The sequence below is a fragment of the Rattus norvegicus genome, chromosome 1 (assembly GCF_021556685.1).
Source record: "Rattus norvegicus strain SHRSP/BbbUtx chromosome 1, alternate assembly SHRSP_T2T, whole genome shotgun sequence".
NCBI classification, from domain to species: Eukaryota; Metazoa; Chordata; class Mammalia; order Rodentia; family Muridae; genus Rattus; species Rattus norvegicus.
In genome coordinates this window covers 268,952,462-268,972,050 of record NC_141534.1, presented here as the reverse complement: position 1 = coordinate 268,972,050, position 19,589 = coordinate 268,952,462, and the positions used below count along the sequence as shown (strand labels likewise).

The 19,589-nt window shown below is 47.8% G+C and overlaps 1 protein-coding gene across 11 annotated transcripts in view; it reads right to left on the bottom strand.

The window, feature by feature from the left end:
- Positions 1-122: 122 nt before the first annotated feature.
- Positions 123-19,589, bottom strand: part of Plekhs1 (pleckstrin homology domain containing S1) — a 38,355-nt gene continuing 18,888 nt past the window's right edge. For 3 of the 11 annotated variants that reach the window (XM_087584291.1, XM_087584300.1, NM_001443751.1), the window contains 8 exon segments: positions 17,610-17,685; positions 16,610-16,726; positions 13,189-13,320; positions 11,260-11,375; positions 9,900-10,064; positions 9,034-9,135; positions 7,289-7,424; positions 123-4,193 (listed from right to left, as the gene is read on the bottom strand). In XM_087584291.1, coding sequence (XP_087440417.1) covers positions 4,014-4,193; positions 7,289-7,424; positions 9,034-9,135; positions 9,900-10,064; positions 11,260-11,375; positions 13,189-13,320; positions 16,610-16,726; positions 17,610-17,685 — 1,024 coding nt within the window. In that variant the 3' untranslated portion in view covers positions 123-4,013. 11 annotated transcript variants of the gene reach the window in all.

Genomic DNA, 19,589 nt, shown 5'->3' with positions numbered 1-19,589 from the left:
GCGGACTCCCCAGAAACCTGCTAATTGTTGAGAAAACAACTTATATGGAAAAGGCCTATAGCTTGGTTTTCAAATTAATTATATGATACCAGAAAGAAAACAAGATTTAAAAAAAGCCAGAGTTACGGATGTGAAGATTTATTTGAAAACATTCTCAAAATTGAACAATGTTTATGAACGATCACTTAACACAGGTTGTCGTGATTTCTCTCCTTTAGTGGGTGTTTGATTGAGCATTTTCTGTAAACAGTGCACTGTATCTATGGGCTGGGAATATGGTGATGAATAGGATGTAATCGTTCTCCTCTTGGGACATAAGATAGGAAAAGTCTGTCTGACAGAAACTTCTATGATGAGGGAAAATGTCTGTCTCTATGTTGGTCAACTCTGTAGCCAGTTCCCACAGAAGTTATCAAATACTCCAAGTAGGACCAACGTGCTGGAACCGGAAATTTACATTTATTTGATTTTAACTAACTTAAAGCCAAACAGCTCATGTGGCTGGCGGCTACCATATCATGCAGATCAGTTCCAAGGTCAAGCATTGGGAGTGTAAGTTTTTCCAGAACCATCTAGTCAGAGTGCTTCAGAGAAGGGCCCCATGGTCCTATGATTATTAGACGAAGATTTCATTAACTCAGACATTTTTTTAAAGAGTTTTCCCATTAAAACACCGGTGTTGCTCAGCCACAAAGTCAGCAAAGAAGCCCGATTTGATCCAGCCAAGTCTGAAAGCCCTGAGGCCTGTCTACTGCTTTATATCCTCATCATCCCAAAGGATCGATGCTTGGCACAGCCCTGAAGAGAAAAGGGGGGTGGGGGGGTGGCAGAGTCGCCATGGCTCCCCCATGTCTTCACTCCCTGCCGTACATGTGCACATATAGTACACACAAACATATAACTGGGTGGTAACCTGCTCTCCACACAGAAAAGAATGCAGACATGTCAACAGTTTGAGTGTGATTGCATGTACCTGGCCCTGCACTCATTCTCTCTCTCACCAGATGTTCTTTGGAATTCATTTCAAATGGTTGGCATCCTCAGCAGGGAGAACCAAATGGAAACCTCCAGATACCCTTGAGGTGTGTTCTAGAGATCCAAGACACCCCACAGGACGTGGAGAGGTGGTACTCCAACGTCCCACTGAGAGCTGTGAAGTGGGAAAGGTATGGGTTGAGGAGCTGGGGGTCCAGCATGGAGCATGGTGGGTGGAGGTATATTACAGTAAGTCTTTCCATGTGTCTGAGCTCTGGCATCTTCCTCAGCCAGACTAAAGAGCCATGTCAAACTCAGGCTTCTCCTAGTTTCCTTTCTGTTTCTGATAAAACACTTCAACCAACAGCAATTTAGGGGAGCAAATGGTTTATTCTGGCACGACACAGTCTGTCATTGGGGAAAGTCTGGGCAGAAAGTTAAAGCAGAAACCATGGAGGATCTGCTGCTTGCTGGCTCACTCACAAGCTCACACTTTTCTTACAGAGTCCAGGATCACCTGCCTAGGGAATGGTGCTGCCCACAGTGGACAGGGACTCCCACACCAATGAACAATTAAGACGATCCCTAAGGACGTACCCACAAACCAATCTATTCCCTCGAGACTCTGTTCTCATGTGACTCTAACCTATGTCAAGTCAACAGTTGAGGCTAACTAGGAAAAGGTTAAAGATGAGACAGCCAAGCAGTTCTCCAAGTTATCCTTATTTTCTCCTTACTGTTTAAGTAGATCCAAGAGAGGGCTATTTTTCCTAGAGACAACTGAACTCTAGCACCAGCCACGGTCATCCACCTGGAATGGGGTCAATATGGACATCAGTGAAAACGGTTTCAGATGGGGTTTTCACTTTGCTTGTGTCCATGGGTAACAGAGTATGGGAATGTTGTGGTTCACTCTGGTGAAACTGTATAGCACGAGACACAACCTTTGCCGGGACTGCTCTGAGTATCACTGTCTTTCAGCAGGTTCCTGGGCTGTGCTCTCATCTCCATTCCTACGTCTGGAGTTTTCCCGTGGTTACTGCTGTTCTTAGGAGAAAGAACTGACATTGTAGCTGCTTCCAGCTCTAAGAAAGGGGAGGCACAGAGGAAGTGAGGGCAGACTCTGAGGAACAGCACAGAGAACAGTGAAGCGGTGGCTTCTCCTGTCCACCTCAGCTGCCAGCAGCACATACCTAAGCCCAGCCAGGAAGGTTTCTTCCTCCATTGTGATTGTGTTGTGCTCCACAGAGGAGGAAACAAGGGGAAAAGAGGAGCAGCTTTCCTCAGGACCAGCTCCCTGCTGGAGGTGGGTGGGGCTCCCTGCTGGAGGTGGGTGGGGCTCCCTGTGGGGGGTGGGTGGAGCTCCCTGCTGGAGGTGGGTGGATCAATGACCTTTTGCCTCCTTCAGCACAGTTGAAGACCAGATCTTCCTCGAGGAGTGCAAGTTCCACACTGGCCTCTCCACAGAGCCCCTGGGATGATTCATCAAGGAACTCTGTTCCTTGGTCAAATCCCTCAGGAGTGCATTGATGCCACAGAACGAGGACGCAGATTCCAGACTCCTACACAAGAGCTGCCATATTGGGATTTGGGGTTTGGAGTCTGCCCAGCGATTTCGTTTTGAGAGCAAACATTTTGAATAGGAGAAGCACCCAGAGCATGGTCCTCACAACAAAACATGCCCCCCCCCCCCATTCTGTGGCAGGAGGGAAGTTCCAGGGTTGGGGGAGGGTGGCAGGCTGACAGCTTGCTGGGAAGGACCAGCAGTCATGTTTATGCGAGCTGGGTGGATGGTCAACTCCTAGATCCTCAGATTCCTCCTTGCCCCCTTGAGGGCATGTGGAGACCAGGGGATATTTGGATTTCAGAGCCCATGAATCCATCCCCACAGCTGGTTTTGAGCAGTTTCACCTCGATGCTTATTCATTTCCTCGACAAAGTGGCTTGACTTCTTATTTATGGGATTGTAAACAGTCATACATGCACATGTATTTCTTTTCCCTGTTTTATGTAGACATACACGTTTTACACTGGCAGTAATCTAGGTAACAGGAACTGAAGTGCATTCAATGTCTCCTCTGCTTGCCGAAGGTCTTTACTAACCTAAACCCACACACAAGGCGAAGGTCAGAGAGTTTTCTTTCTAAAGCTGGTATCGGATTTGTGGTTCTGACCCGGAACCGCTCCAGAACACTGAGTCAGGACGACTGAGCATCACAGTCCTTCAAAGCCTCCATTTCTTCCCCGAGAGGACAGCCTGCTAAGATGCAGTTTCTAAATCCCCCTTCGCACCCACAGTCCCCAGGCTGATTAGCGTTAGGCTGATCGCTGCTCCTTTTCCCTGATTGCTAAAAGGCCTTTGATTCTTTCGGCTTTGCAGAATTGATTTGGCAATAAACCAATCAATTAAGAGTGCCCAAACATAGTTTCCCATTTATTTTTAGAGCAAGCGCATCTTGGCTGGATACAGCGCCAAGCTTCCCAAACAGTTAGTGTAGTGTATCTTTTTTAACGCTTTTTTTTTTTTTTTTTTTTGGAGCTGGGGACCGAACCCAGGGCCTTGCGCTTCCTAGGTAAGCGCTCTACCACTGAGCTAAATCCCCAGCCCCCAGTTAGTGTATCTTTAAGAGAGCAGGTGTACTGAGTGAGACAGAGAGGCCACTCAGCTTGCCTGATGGGAAGCGTCCTGGAGGACTGATACAGACTTTCACTCTCTTGCATCCCTGAAATGATATGGCTGACTGACGTAGAGGCAGTGGTGTGGACTGTGACCTCAGAAGCACACAGCTATTAATTACACCAGGGATTTACTGATACGGTGTCTGCCACATCTGGGGCAGAGTCTCAGATAATAAGCCCTCCTGTTCTAACTCTATTCCTTAGTCCCATGTGACTTTCCCAACGAAAAAGCCTAAGAGGGCCAGTGACCCCACCGTTAAGTCAGCACAGTGGCTCAGAGAAGGATGCTGTCTTGTCTCCAATCACAGGGCCGTGCATGCCCCAGGGCTCCAACCTTCGTGTCCCGGGCCTGTGGCAGCCTACTCTCCAATAGCTTCCTTCTGGTTCTTTTTGATGGCAGGACTCCTCTTTGGTGTCCTCTCCCGGCCTGGCAGATCCTGCTGGGCAGACTCAGCAAACTGGTGTCTTAAGGAGCACGCACAGGGGAAAGCATGGAGCTTCTCTGAATTTGGGATCCGGCCAATGGAGAGTTTCACTTTCTACAACAAATCATAGGAGATAATTAAATGACTGAAGATTATCTGTAGACTCCCCAGCTCTCAACCAGTCATCCTTCATACCCCTTGAATGTGTTTGTGAAGGAAGTCCCATGATGCACTGCGATGACCCAAAGGCAGCTGCAGATGATGTGTATGTTCAAGTGGAACACGGACTTTCATTTTCTGACGTCTGCTGGCCTAAGCCTCTAGGCAGGTTCTAAAGAGTGGCAATGGTCCACTGTGCTGGCTAGTATTATGCTAGCTCAACACAAGGTAGAGTTATTTTGGAAGAGAGAACCTCAATTGGAAAATGTACCCACTAGATTGGCCTGCGGATAAGTCTGTTATATTGGTCTGGTTTTCATTTTATTGGTAATTGATGTGAAAGAGCCCAGCTCGCTGTGAGTGGTACCATCCCAGGGCCAACGTCCCGGTGCCATAAGAAAGCAGACTGAGTTAACCGCTAAGAGCAACTTTGCAAGCAGCACTCCTCCATGGCCTCCCAGTCATGTCCTGCGCTAACTCCCTTTGGTGTTGGGCTGTGGCATGGGAGTGTAAGAGGAATTAACCCTTTGTTCCCCAAGCTGCTTTTGGCCACGGTGTTTTCTTATAGGAATAGAAGTTCTCCAAGATCTCAGAGGGTTCCTGGAACCCTGTGCATCCAACAGAGCCCGGCACGCAGGAAAGGGCCAGACAAAAGCAGAAAGAAGAACACACACCATCTCCTCTGCCTCAAAAAGGTCGTCATGCTTTCTTCTTGCTGTCTCCGGCCTGTCCCTATGCCTGCCCTCCATCTTTCTCCATTGCAGTCCAACAGATGTGCCTGGCTCGGGCCTGTTAGCCATCAGAGATACCTGCCATTGCTCCCGCAGGTCCTTTTCCCACATTTTTTTTTTTTCTTCTTCTTCTTCTTCTTCCAAGAACCAAGTGTTCGAATTTTAAAAGAGGACTATCTACTTTCACACAAACGGAGGAAGTCGGGGGTGGGGGAGGGGTCGGGATTGTCTGGTCCTCTAGATGAGCGGTTCTCAGGCTTCCTAGTGCTGTGGCCCTTTAATACAGTTCCTCCTGGTGTTGTGACCCCAGCCATAAAGTTATTTCCATCGTGACTTCATAACTGTAACTCTGCCGCTGTTATGAATCATAATGTAAATATCTAATATTCAGGATATCTGATTTGTGGCCCCCGTAAGAGTGCCGCTTGGCTCTCCAAGGAGTTGTGGCCCGCAGGCGGAGGACCATTGCTCTAGATAATCATGTTGGTGGGTATCCATAGTGGTCAGTCCTGAGTAGGAGTTGTTCTCAGGTAGAGTGAGGAAGACAGAAAGGCCAGGGGAGGTGCAGTCTAGACTGTCAGTCACGATGATGTAGCCACACCCAGGTAGAGGGTTAGATGTGAGTCCTGTCAAAACCCCTCTTCTTGATTGCCGAACACAAGTCTGAATCTTTGGGTCAGAGTCACGTTCAGTAACTTCTGGAAGGTGCATGTGGCTTTTTTTTTTTTTTTTTAAATGGTTGGCTGCGGTGTGGACGATTGGCAGATGCTGTGCACTGTAAGTTACCGGACTATAGGACTAAGACCCTCAAGCCAAGCTCCTCTCTGCATCAGGGATTGGAGTCTCTAGCCAAACACCATGTCCTCTGAGGAAGCCTCCTGTCCTCCCTCTGAAGATCAGTCTATTCTCCCTCTACACTTTCTGCTCATGTCTTAAGCACACGCTGTACTCTAAGAAGTTCCTACTTGTTTTGATCCACTGACCAATGAGCTATTTAAGTACAAGCCAAGGTCACTTTTGTAGCTTTAGAACAAACACACCATCCAGGACAGCGTAGTTGGATATTCAGTAAATAATGAAATGGTTGGTTGGATGGATGGATGGACAGACAGATGGACAGATGGGTGAATCCTGGCCCTGTTAGTAACTAGGTATGCGTTTACTTTAGTCACATGCCTGACTGGTCTTAGCCTTTTACATAATAGCAGTGATAACTGCTTTTATCCAACTGTCAGGCTCACAGAGTGATGAAGAAGAGACAAGATGTGGCCTTAATATGCATAATACGTAACCTCAGATCCTAGAGACCGAAGAGGGGTCTTTGGCATTGTAGTTTGCAAAACTATCAAGTCAGGGTTCTGTGTTTTCAAAGCACGTTAACTGGGTAGCCCCACATCTCGATGTAACTGCTTTCTAAAAGACAAATGCATGTGAATGTATTTCCTCTCCTTTCCTCCAGACACATCCCAGAGATCCAAGGAATGCAATTTGAAAACTGTAGGAATGGATGAATGGATGGATGCATGAATGAATGAACGAAGAGTCCTTGCTCTGCTCCTCACTTTAGAGAGACACTAAGTGCAGACAAGATGGTGCCTGTCCAAAGCCTTCTGGACTAGAAGTCAAAGTGGGCTAAAAAGGGATGAACACCATGGAGACTGAAGAGGCCGGTGAGACCACGTAAATACAGGTTAGCTCTTTAAAGATGGAGATCGAGCGTTGAGCCACATATTATGTTGAATTTTAGTAATAACTCCATGCAGAAGGCACGGCAATGTCAGATTTCCGATGAGAAAACTGACATTCCAAAGGTGAGCCCCTTAATGTTGCATGGCCCACGCTCTGTGCTAGAAACACAGCGAGCGTGTCACAACATGCTATATCACTTGATTCTTCAACAGCCGGTGCAGCCGGGGTCCCAACTTTACCGATTTTACAGAAAACCAAGACCTAGACTGCTTAAAGGAGGATACAGTCCATGTGCGGGTCTAAGTCCGCAAGAGGTCTTCTTGCCACCTCACAGTGGGTGTTTGAATTCAGAAACCCAGAGCCCTCTCTCTTAGCCCAGAGCATTCCTCAATAGTACTTGACTAGAAAGCAGACTTCATCATGTTCTGAGTAGGCCTGAGATTCCACCTGAGACCCTGATCATGTCCCTCTTGTCACCGAGTTGGTCTGGCCAGGGCCGAACCATAAGACTCACCTCTTGGGGCTGGGGATTTAGCTCAGTGGTAGAGCGCTTACCTAGGAAGCGCAAGGCCCTGGGTTCGGTCCCCAGCTCCGAAAAAAAGAACCAAAAAAAAAAAAAAAAAGACTCACCTCTTTCTGGATACATCGGGTAAGAAACAGGGACACCTCCTCCAGGCTTTGGGGCTTCAGGTCATTCACAGCCAAGATGTGATCTCCATGGTGGAATAAGCACCCTAGTCGGGGAGGGCCTTCCCAGCGAGCCACACTGCAGCGGCAAACCGGCATCCAAGAGGGAAAGAAAACAGAGTTCATTGGAGGAGCGGGAATGGGCATGCTCACTCGGAGCTGAGTCAGCTGAGTCGTAAAGCAGAGCTCATTGGAAGAGCGGGAATGGGCATGCTCACTCGGAGCTGAGTCAGCTGAGTCGTAAAGCAGAGCTCATTGGAGGAGCGGGAATGGGCATGCTCACTCCGAGCTGAGTCAGCCGAGTCGAGTCAGCCGAGTCGTCCCACATTCGAAGCTAACCATCTCCTTTCTCTGTCTGACTTCTTTCCCTTCCTACTTCTCTTTTTCTCTCAAGCCCTGCTCCAAGCAAAGCACTCATGAAGGCACTGCCAAGCCTTGTTTTGCTTGTAGTTAACCTCTCCTGTTCCAGGACTTAAATTTTAATTGTAGTTTTGAATAAGATGTAGTTTTTCTACTTACTCATGTGGCTATTCTTCTTGCCTGGCCTTGTGACTCTGGGAATACAGTTCTACCCGTTTTGTTTCCTTACATGGGGTTTAAAATTTTACGACTCCACAGTTCCAAGGAAATCAGGAGCTCAATAAATGTCTGAGAGAAGTGAGCACACAGCACCGCGCAATGACTACCAAATGAGTAAATCACGAATGGAGGAATCTACGAGCTTGGCCGTAGCCAGGCTCATAGCCTGGGCAGCTATTTACAAGTCTTAGATTGCAGAAATCTGGAAAATGGGAAGTTATGACGTTCTGGCATATTCTTTACATTAAGGAATTAACTTGTAAAAATCCAATCTTCCAGGGCTGGGGAGATGGCTCGGTGATTAAGAACATGGACTGCTCTTTCAGAAGATCCCCAGGGTTCAATTCCCGGCATCCACGTGGCGGCTCACAACTGTCTGAGTTCCTGGGGATCCATGACACCAGACATGCATGTGGTGCACATATCTGTGCATGCTGGCAAAATATCCATACATATAAAATAAAATAAATGAAACATTTTGATCTTCTACTGAAATGAAGTTAACAGGCTTACTTATTTGGGGGTGTGAGGGAGGAGTCTCACTATGTAGCTAGAGCTGGCCTTGAGCCTGCTCTGAAGCTCAGGTTGGCTTTGAACTCTTCATCTAGGGTGCTAAGATTACTGGCCCGTGTCACCATGCCCAGTCACAGTCTACAAGAATATAGAATCAGAAATATAGCAATTAGGCTAAAAAAAGTCTGCCATGAAGACTTGGTTCAGAGTTTTGAAGTAGAGGTTTTCACTGGGGTATGGGACAGACATCTTTTTCTTCTATATTCTATTAACTTTGCTCTCCTTTCTTTTATTAAATATTCATTCTGCCGTGCCTGGGAATGGCACCCTTGAAATTTGCTCTCCTTTGAAGAATCAGGAACATCCTGATTGGTGGGCTCTTTGGTCCTCTTAAATCCCCCCCCCACCTTCCCCACCCCCCAACCCCCGCAGAAGTTGACCTCACATAGAGAAGTTCGATTTTGCCTCCAGGTCCCCTCTGTGGCAACACCATAGTCTGTCTCCAACATCATTTTGGTCAAATGTGGTGTTTCAGAATAAGCGTCTCCCCCACCCTTGACTTCTGCTCATTTCCTGCCATTCACAGCCCCACCTACCATATCCGTCCTGCTGCTTCCACCAGAGCGAGATAGTTGATGACATCCCGAGGAGAGAGGAACACATTCAGAGTCTCCACCTGGCTCTCATCCGTGATGTTGCTGAGACAGAAAACGGTTGTGTGAGTCACATCAAACAGCCAACTGTCCCTGGCTGTGCGCGACCCTTTCAGGGTACACTTTTGGCCTTCTGTTTCTGAGGTGACATTTTCCAGCTAAACCTTGTCCAGAACATATGAAGGAAGAAATATGAATGTAAGTCCCTGAATGTCATTCATTACACCCTTCCATGCCCGTCTTGGGATGTGGTAATGGATGGCAGACAATGAGGGAGGAGGTAAAACTGGACTAAGTGGGTTTATTACCATGTCTGTCAGGTCAATTTGCATATTTGTCTTCCAGAAATTATTCCATACCAAATGACATGTAAAGTAGCTAAGATTACATCTGTCTTATCCAGTACCCTGGACGGCACCTAGGGCCTACTCAGAATCTCTGTAGACTTGTTTGCCCACAGGATGTTAAGAGGAGAGGCTGCTGATGCACTAAGATACATCAGTGTGGTCCCGGTTCTAAGGCTCAAAAGACTGGCCCAGGGGGGAAATGTCGCAACAGTTGGAAATGCCACCCCCACCCTAGGGACCACTCTTCTTCCCTCTATCAGTCACTGTCTATGTTTTGCAAGCTCAGTGACACTGAAGCCTATCAGGTTCTTGGCTGACTTGGAAACTTTGAGGAACTATCTTGAAATTTGAATATAAAGTGTGTTTAAGGCGCCCGCCTCGCTCTTAGGGCCCACCGAGTTTTGGAAATCAGAGCTTTACTTGAGCAGTATAGACAATTTCACAACAGTTAGTGAGGCGGACCCCTGTTGGTCATCTGTGGTTTGTGCTTCTGAATCAGCAGGCAGAAGACAAGGATCGCTTCCTGTGTCTTGTTCTTGATGTGGAGGCCCCAGCTCTGACGTCTCGGGAGAAATCTGGAATTCGGCTTGGCAGTCGGCTGGTGCAGAGGTTGCTTCTTTAACTAGACTGGAGCAAAGGAAGTTAAATAAGGCCTTCTGCTTAAACACGTGCACTCACAGTTTTCCTCTGTAGCGGTTAACAGCCAGGCGAGGACCGCCAAAGTCTGGGAGCCTACACAGGCATCAGAACCCCACCATGGGCAGAGAAATATGCTTCCCTTCTAAAAGTGGACTTGGAATGGAAATAGCCATTTATAGGGTCAAGAGGACAGTATGAGAGACATAAAATCCAGAAGACTTCTGCAGACAGAAATGTCCAGAGGATGTCCCAAGTGGCTTTGTGTGCATAGAGAAACCACGTTTTCTTCTCTTAAGTCCACAGGTTAAACCACTCTTCAACTGAGCATCTGAAATCTGGAATGTTCAGCGACAGAATGACGCTGCAGATGGAGAACTCTGCCCCATCAGACTCTCTTTTAGGAATAAAGCAATCTCGAAACACTTTTTTTTTTTTGCATAAGATCATTGTCAAGTATATATCTATCTATATCTATGTGTATATATGTAAATATGAAAATACAAAACGTGTATATTTCATGGTTAGATGAGTTCTATTCCCTAAGAGATATAATTATGGATATGCGGATATTCCTAAAACAAAAGCTAAAACAAAACAAAAGAACTGAATCCTAAAACATTTATGATCTTATGCATCACAGATAAAGGACACCCTACCTGTGTCAATCAATTAATAGTGTGTGTTGATATAGTCCTTGGTGACATTTTGTAGCCACTTGTCAACAGTTAAACGAATGAACTGGGGGCTAGGGAGACAGCTCAGTGGGTAAAGTGTTTGCCACGTAAGCAGTTGGACTTCAGTTTGGATCTCCAGAGCCCATGTAAGGCCAGGCACTGCAATCCCAGTGCTCCTGTGGCAAGAGGGATGCGGAGAATCCTGGGAAGCTAATGGACCAGCTCACCTGGTATGTACAGTGGAACAAACAAGAGGCCCTGACTCAAAAAGCAGAAGGTGAGGACCAACACCCAAGGTGTCCTCCGACCTCGGACCTCTACATGTGCTTTATGTCATATGTGCACCTCTCTCTCCCTCTCTCTGTCTCACACACCCATACAAACACAATTCATATGTGTAAGTACACACACACACCCTCGCACAAAGGTTAACACAGTGAACCGGTGGTGATTGTCCCACTAAAAGCAGGTTAGCTAAAAGCAGTATTTAAGAGGGCCAGCCCACTCACCAGGATCTCATTGATCTCATTGACACGTAATTGCTCTCAGCTCTCTTGAAACCTTGGTCTGGGCTATTGGATTCAGCGGAGTCACCAGAATCATTGGCTCCATCAATATTCTCTAACTAAAGACAAGAGGAAGAGACGTGGATGCAGGACCAGGCACCTCCTCACCTCACCTCACGCCTCCCTGCGCCTGGAAGAACACATCTTTCATTGCAGGGAAAGCGCTTCTTCAGAGAATATTAATGGGCCATAACCACAGGAGACTGAACCCACCACAGTTTCTGGCAGATTCCAAGTCTGCCATACCCCACTCCAGACACACGTATTCTATCGGGAAGAGTAGATTTTCCTTTCTGCTTTTTTTCTGAGTCATTGAATGCCATGAACACTTCCCCCAGGAGGTTGAATCTATGAATCATAGAAGCCGACTGGGCCAAAGGCTAGACACAATGGCTGCTCACAAACACTGACACCTCCTCTCACGTGTGCCATTGACTTCTCATTGGAGCACTGCCTCCCAGTCAGGGCAGACTTCCGTACAGCGGCCTCCTCACAAGAGGCTCTTCCAGACCTCATGTTCACACAGTCTTCCCCACCTGGGATGCTCCTCTCTTCTCTTGCCCATTGAAGTCCTCTTCAGTCATTCCCAGTTCTTGAATCACCTCAGCCCTCCTGGCAACTTTAAACAGTTTCATCTACTTCCCCAGACAACATATTCCACAGAGCTTGACCTTACTACATGCTTGATGGCTTGGCTTCCCCAGAGAAGTATTTTTGGTGAAAGAAGTCTTCTATGCTTAAGAAACATTGGGCAACACCTCTCCTACCCGCTTGGCTACTTATAACGCAGGGTGACATACTAAGGGCTCTGAGGACTGTGCTGTATGGATAGCTCATTTAAACCACTTGTAATTTAGCACATCCATAGCCAACCTGACCCCAGAATCCATCTTTAAGTGAACACGTCACTGCCTAGTAGAAAACCTTCAATTTCGGAGATGTCTCAACTCTGTGGCCACCATTTTGTTCTCCTGCCACGCCTTCCTCCAGCACCCTCTATCCGTGTGTATCACAAATTACAGCTTCATGGCCAATGTGCCTAAAAGTCAACTCATGTTTCACCACGTCCCTGCTTAGAAGACTTTTGCTCCTCCTGTGCTGCCCACAACGCAGAGTCAACTTAGAATCCACTGCCTGTCACGGGCTGGCTCTTTAGTTCTGTTGATTTTCTACTCTGCCACTCACACACTCTGAACTGTAGCCTACCTAAGCAGTTGACCAGACACGGACATCAGTGGTCTCTGAAGCCTGCTTTGAGTCAAGAGGAAAGAGCAATCTGCCCTATATCCAATGCCTCCCTGTGTGGCATTACCTTCAGTAACTGAGGCTGCGGGCTCTGGAGGCAAGAGGACAATGAATTTCATCACTGTGGCCACCAGGCAGAGCACAGCGTGGGGTCTAAGAACTCAGAAGGACTTCTAACTATCAACACCCACAGCTGATTACCCTAAGACTCTTTTCCTTTCAGTCTGGAAAAACAGAAAGACTACTAAGTTACAAATTTAACCCCGCCAAGGAGTCAAATGTTATCTTCTCCATTGAACCTTCTCTGATCTGCCTGGAAACCAGCTCCCTCTTCCCACCACTGTTACAACGCAGACATTGTATAAGCATATGCCTTGTGCTATGGTTGGCTTCTAGTCACGTGCCAGCACAGTGGTTGGCTTCTAGTCACGTGCCAGCATGGTGAGCCAGCCATCTGCCTCTGCCAGCTTCACCTTTGTGCCTCCTGATCTCAGCCTGTTGGCTCTGCAGCAGTGTGTGACAGTGGCTGGGTAACATATGTTAAAGGAATGAGTGTTTAGTGGGGCGGGGCAGGCAGGGCGGGGAGGCAGGGCTGGCGGGGGGGGGGGGGGGGGGAGGATGACTTACTTCTAAGCAGACGCTTCGAGGAGTGAGGTAGTATTCCTCCTCTTCTGCATCTTGAGTTGGTTCTGAGTAGAAATCATGTTCATGATGGTAATGATCTTGCCTGAATCTTTGGAGACTTTTTTGTATTAAATGCTGAATGAGGAAGATACAGAAGAAACTAATGAGTTCCTTCCTCCCTCCTCCCATTCTATGCAATAGAATCAAACCAACTTTCTGGGGGGAAAAAGTGTAATAGATTAGTCGGAGGCTGTGTGGGTGTGACGTGCGGAAACCCACACGACTTGAACTTTCTCTTCAGTTCGGGTCCCTCTAATGTGTGAGTGCACACGCACAGCTAATATTTGGAAATTTTCCGTACTCTGGAGAATTACAACTCCAAACAAGAAATTTTCTACCGTGGGTGGCAGTGTAAGTCACAGGGCTTTGTCAGGACGTCCCTACCCCCATCTCTTCCCAGTCCTCTCTCAGCAGCCTCTGAGGAAATAATTAGCCTGGAGTCACTGAACCTCCTTCTGCCTCACGGTTCCTCTTTTCGTGTTTTGTTCACAGCCTTGTTTGTTTCCACAGCAGTGTGATTAGATAGTGTTGGCTACGTGACAGTCTGAATTGCATGCTTCCAGGTGATGCAAGCAATTCATTATTGCCGTCCCTCCCCTAACAGACACCAGACAGTCTACCGAAGTAGCCGCTCTGCATGGTAGAGGAATTGTTGAGTGTGACTTAATTATCCCAGGAACAATGCCTGATGGCCGGGGACCTTCGTAAGAACCCCAAATATTTGCTGGGAATTTTATGGAACTTAGCTCCCCCTCTCTTTGTGCGTGCGTGTGTGTGTGTGTGTGTGTGTGTGTGTGTGTGTGTGTGTATGTGTGTGTGTGTGTGTGTGTGTGTGCGAGAGAGAGAGAGAGAGAGAGAGAGAGAGAGAGAGAGAGAGAGAGAGAGAGGAGACACAGAGAGAGCACCCTGAATTATAATGGTTCAGGTTGTTTTTTGTTTTTTTGTTTTTTCTCTCATAAGGAAGTGCAAAAGCAAGATGCATTCACTAGAAACTGCATTTCAGATTTTGAATGTTAGCCTTTGGGTGGGCTACCAATAACTTTCTTATAGATCTGGTGGCAGCCGTGAGCCTCTGTGAGGCACCATGTCTGCCTGCATGTCATGTCTGAGAGGAGGCCTGAGTTCATCCTGGTTGCCCTCTGCCTTGTTTGCTTTCCTGTCAGTGACTTGATGAGCCAGCAAGAAGGCCTCTACCAGATGAGGCTCCTTGACAGCCCGGCAGTTATGGGGCAAACAGTGGACTCTGCACAGTGTGCTGTGTTGCTAGGCTGTGACGTTCAATAAGGCAGGAGTGTTAAATGCACTTTCAGCTTGTGGTGCTTTGAATATGCTTGGCGGGTGGGAAGTAGCAGTATTAGTAGGTGTGGCCTCCTTGAAGGAGGTGTAGCCTTTTTTAGAGGAAGTGTGTCACTGTGGAGGCGGGGCTTTGAGGTCTCATCTATATGCTCAAGTCTGGCTGGTGTGATCCAGACCCTCCTCTTGGCTGCCTACAGAAGCCAGTCCCCTTTTGCTGCCTGGATCAAGATGTAGAACTCTCTTGACTCCTCCAGCACCATGTCTGCCTGCATGTCATGTCTGAGAAGAGGCCTGGTTCATCCTGGTTGCCCTCTGCCTTGTTTGCTTTCCTGTCAGTGACTTGATGAGTCAGCAAGAAGGCCTCTACCAGATGAGTCTCCTTGGTCGTGAACCTCACAGCCTTCAGAGCTGTGGGAACTGATGTTACTATTGTCAGGACCACACCCCTTCATGTATGGTATTCTACTGCAGTTGCTGAAGACGGAGTCTGGAACCAGACTATACTGAGGTGGCAGTGAAGGGTTCCTGATGTACCAACGACATTGATAACAAAACACAGCAAGTCAACCGGTGACTTTAACTTAAGATGGTTGAAAAAACTATTACTTGACCTCAATAAATAAGAGAAAACAGCAAAAGCCACCCGGGGAAAGAGGTCTGTCATGAATGGGAGCAAGAGGCACTTGCTCAAGGTCAAACTGCCTGTCTGCCCTTGTCCTTACCACTGCTTTTGATCACTGCTTTTGTGACTGAGATGCCATGTCAGGCCTGCGGGTGCCAATAAGCTAAAAAGGCTTTTAAAAATGTTCAAGAGCTAGATAAAATGGGAGGCCCCGCTTCATTGCATGTTCTTGGTAGCCACAGGGGGAAGAATGCCAGTAGTGGTTGGTGTCCCTAAGGGATGAATTGATAGATGTGCAGGGGAACACACCACCCAGCCTCTTTACTGATTGTAGCCAAAACTAGAAAGACAGTGAATCCCTAGCGGTGAGGGCACAGCTGTAGCCACGCCCCTTCCAGCCGAGGGCACACCTTTTTCAGCCTCAGGCACGCCATTCTACTTCATCAGACAGATTGCACTAGGAGGAAAAGGAGGCGATAAACAGAACAGGAAGCAAGACTGACTGGATGAGCGAAGGGAAGCAGGAGAAAACCCCATTGTGCCTGAGGGTGTGGACAGTACGGCAGGGGATTAAGGGGCACAAGGGACCTTTGTGCCCTGTGTGTGGAAGGAGGGGAAGGGTTGCTGGCTAAGCTTAGTAAAGGAACCCCAGACTAGAGCCTCCAAACTGAGGTCTAGAGTCAGCTAGACAAGTGCCAAAGCCCACTCATAGAATAAGAAATGGGCAAATATGCATATTAAGGAATCATTCTCTCTCTGTGTGCGCTGCACGTGTGTGCCTGTGCATGCGTGCACGCTCATGAGAAGGTCAGAGGACAACCTCAGTTGTTGTTCCTCAGAAGCACCCACCATTGATTCCTCCGCACCACTGACCTGGAACTCACCATGTGGGTTAGGCTGATTGGTCAGTGAACTCAAGAATACACCTGTCGCTCTTGCTCTCTTGTTCTCTCTTACTCTTGCTTTCCCTTTCCCTCTCTCCTCATTCCCTTCTCCCCTCTCTTTCCATGTGCTCATGGCCACCCTCTACTTTTCTACTCTTCTCTCCTTCTTCTGTCTCTCTGTCTCTCTGTCTCTCTGTCTCTGTCTCTCTCTCTCTCCTTCTCCCCTTCTTTCCCTCTCCCTCTCTCTTTCTCCCTGTCTCACCTGTCTCTGCTTCCTCAGCAGTAGAGAGTTAATGAGCGGCACTACATGAGTCCTGGGGAATCAAAGTCAGGTCTTTGTGCTTTTAGTGCTGAGCTAGGTCCTCAGCCCAGGGCACGATTCTTTCAGTGCATTTGACTCTGACAGTCAAGATCAATGTGAGTTGCTAGCCAGTGGGACATTCAGCAATGGCTGACTCCCAGAGCCAGTGGGGACATTCAGCAATGGCTGACTCCCAGAGCCAGTGGGGACATTCAGCAATGGTTGAGTCCTGAGACAGAAGAAAGAGAATTTGAATCCCACCTCTGGAAGACTGGCCCTCGGTGATGCAAGGCTGATACCCTCTGGTATGTTGCAGAGACCCAAGAAAGGACTGGGGTCAGAAACTGGCCTTCTGTCACCCAGGGAAGGCTTCTCCTGCTTAGAAACAAAGTTTTATAATTAGAGCACAATTGCTCCACTATTGCTGTCAGTAGCCCCCACCCCCACCCCCATGCCACTACCTTAACCTGGACTCCCAGTCTCCAGGGTCTCCCCAAGTCCTTGACATCTGGGCTGCCCATTAGCCCTCTGTCATCACTAAGACAAGGGTTGATCTTGTCAGTGTGACTTTCTCCCACTCCCAAGTTCGTGAGGACACTCAGCCTGGCCTTGACAGGCACCCTGAGTACCCACAGCCTGTCTTCTCCATGATGCCTCCCTTCACACCCTGTCCTCTCTGCTTTCAGTACTGAATCTGCCTTGCTCTCTCTTCTTTGACATTTGCTACAAGCATGGAACCACCGGGAAAATACATCCTTAAATGTGCCTACAGCCAAGCTCCCTCTGTGACAGCCTCTCTACACAAGGAACTGGGGGAAACTCACAGAGCCGCTTAGGAAGTCAATTAAAACCCTTCAGCTGCTTACCTGACACAGGAGACATTATATTAAAATGCAAGGCAGATGAAAACAATGTTTGATAGACGCCTCCCTACACTTAGTCATTCAAAGGGAAGCTGGTTATGTTCAGAGACTCACAATGGTGGAAACAGTATACTTTGAGCTACTCTGAAAAATTGCCACCATTAACATTCACTCCCCCTACCACAAACAATGACAATCTAATTTAGCTCTCATACAAAACACACAAAAAAGTATTTTCTTCTTTTGTTGCTCGTAAAAATAACAAGGGCATGTTTCCTTGCCTATTTATTCCTTGTATTAATGCCAGCTGCTAAGGTGAAAGAAAGGGCCACTATTGTTTCTAAGGAAAGAAGGCTGTGTTCAGGTGCCCGGGAACGTCATTAGTCACAAAGAGTCACCTCTGCTCTCTGATGGGTTGCTTTTACACCCCGGCAGTATGGTGTCATGAAGGAGACCCAGTCTTTAATCTTCTCCCTGGGGAGAGGAAGAGAGTTTCAGTTGGCATTGGTAGCTCCCACACTCACTCTGAATCTAGAATGTTCTTTGATTGCATTCAGAACAGGGTTTGGGATCAGCCGCCAACAAAGTAAAACTCTGTCTCCAAGTCGTTGAAATGGTCCACGCTACCTGGCAATCTCTGAATCTGCGCAGTTGAATTAACCCCTGTGGACGCTTCCGGTAGGGAAACTCGGGAAAATGGGAGGTCAGAAATGGCAGGGGTCCAGAGATTCAGCTTTCTAGGGTGTTCTTGGTGAACACCCACCTGCCAGCCCCACTCCCTGTATTCTCAGTCTTCCCTTGCCCATCTTAGGAAATGCATTTTTAGGAAGAATGAAATGTTGGTAAGGATGTTTTGTCTTGTTCTGTCAACTTTACACAAGCTGGGGTCATAGGAAGAGGGAGCCCCAACTGAGGAAATGCCTCCATCAGATTAGCCTGTAGGCAAGTCTGTTGAGTGTGTTTTCTTGGTTGAATATCAGTGTAGTGGGACTCAGTCTACCGTGGGCTGTGCCAGCCTTGGGCAGGTGAGTCTAGGTGCTATAAGGAAGCTAAGCCGAGGTGAGGAAACCAGTGAGCAACCCTGCCTCTGCACAGCGCCTCTTCCCGGTTCCCTCCTCAATTCCCTACTTAGACTTCCCTCAGTGGTGGACTGTAATAAGGTGAACTAAACAGACACTTTCCTAAGGAGTGGCTTTTTGTCAGTGTTTGATCGCAGCAAATAGAAAAGTAAACAAAGACAGGGATGAAATAGTACACCCCTGTCTTCTTTTCTGCGTGACAATTTACAAGAAAACTAGGGCTCTGGGTCAAGCTGAAACACGTTAAGGCTTCAGCTTCCTCCTGCACCATCTCTCCCTGCAGCAGACAAGTGGGTGTGAAAATGGACCTGGGCACTTCTGTTAGCACCAGGAGCCCCTCTTAACAACTGCAGAAGCATAAGAACAATGCCAACCAACCAGAGCTTCTAGGGACTAAACCACTACAGAAAGACTATACATGGACTGACCCAGGGCTCCAACTGCATATGTAGCAGAGAATAGCCTTGTCAGGGCACCAATGGAAGGGGAAGCCCTTGGTCCTGCCAAGGTTGGACCCCCAGTGCAGGGGAATATGGGGGGGCAGTAAGGGGGATGTATAGGGGAAATACCCATATGGGGGAGGGGGAGGGGGAGGGAATGGGAGCTTATGGACAGGAAACCGGGAAGGGGATTAACATTTGAAATGTATGTAAAGAAATATATCTAATAAAAAATTAAAAAAAAAAAAAAGACTGCAGAAGCCTTCAGGGTGAGCACGGCCTCTCCCTGCATGGTGGGGCTCCTATGGATATTTTTTGCTGGAGTTGTTTTTCGCCGAAGGCTTTGGGTGATGACTACTGTTGTGGATTACTTTTCGACCCTCTCCTCCTCTACTTATGTCCCAGTTCCAACTCCCAGTCCTCAGATGTCACCTTATGCAGAAAGGGTCTCATTGCAGAAAGAACTGGTTGAAATCACAATGGGACAGAGGTGCTTCCTAAACTGGTAAGACTGGTATCTGTGGAACAAAGGGGAAATTCGACCCAGAGTTACATGCGTGTGGGGAATGCCACATGACAGCTAGGGCTTGGCTGCCATAGCCAAGAGACCACCGGAAGTTCCTGCAGAGGCTTGAGAGACAGCCTTTCTCCTGAGGTGTTTCACGGGAGTGTGGCCCTGCCCGAACTGAATTCCTGATTCTCAGTCTTCAAAAAATGGTGGGGTTAAAACCTCTGTTGTTTTAGGCACTGTTACGACACTCCTAGGCAGCTGGTGTAATGATTCTTAAAACTAGTTTTAAAAGCTTGGGAGATAGCTTAGTTGGTACATGCCATGGAAGCCCGAGGATCTGAATTTCAT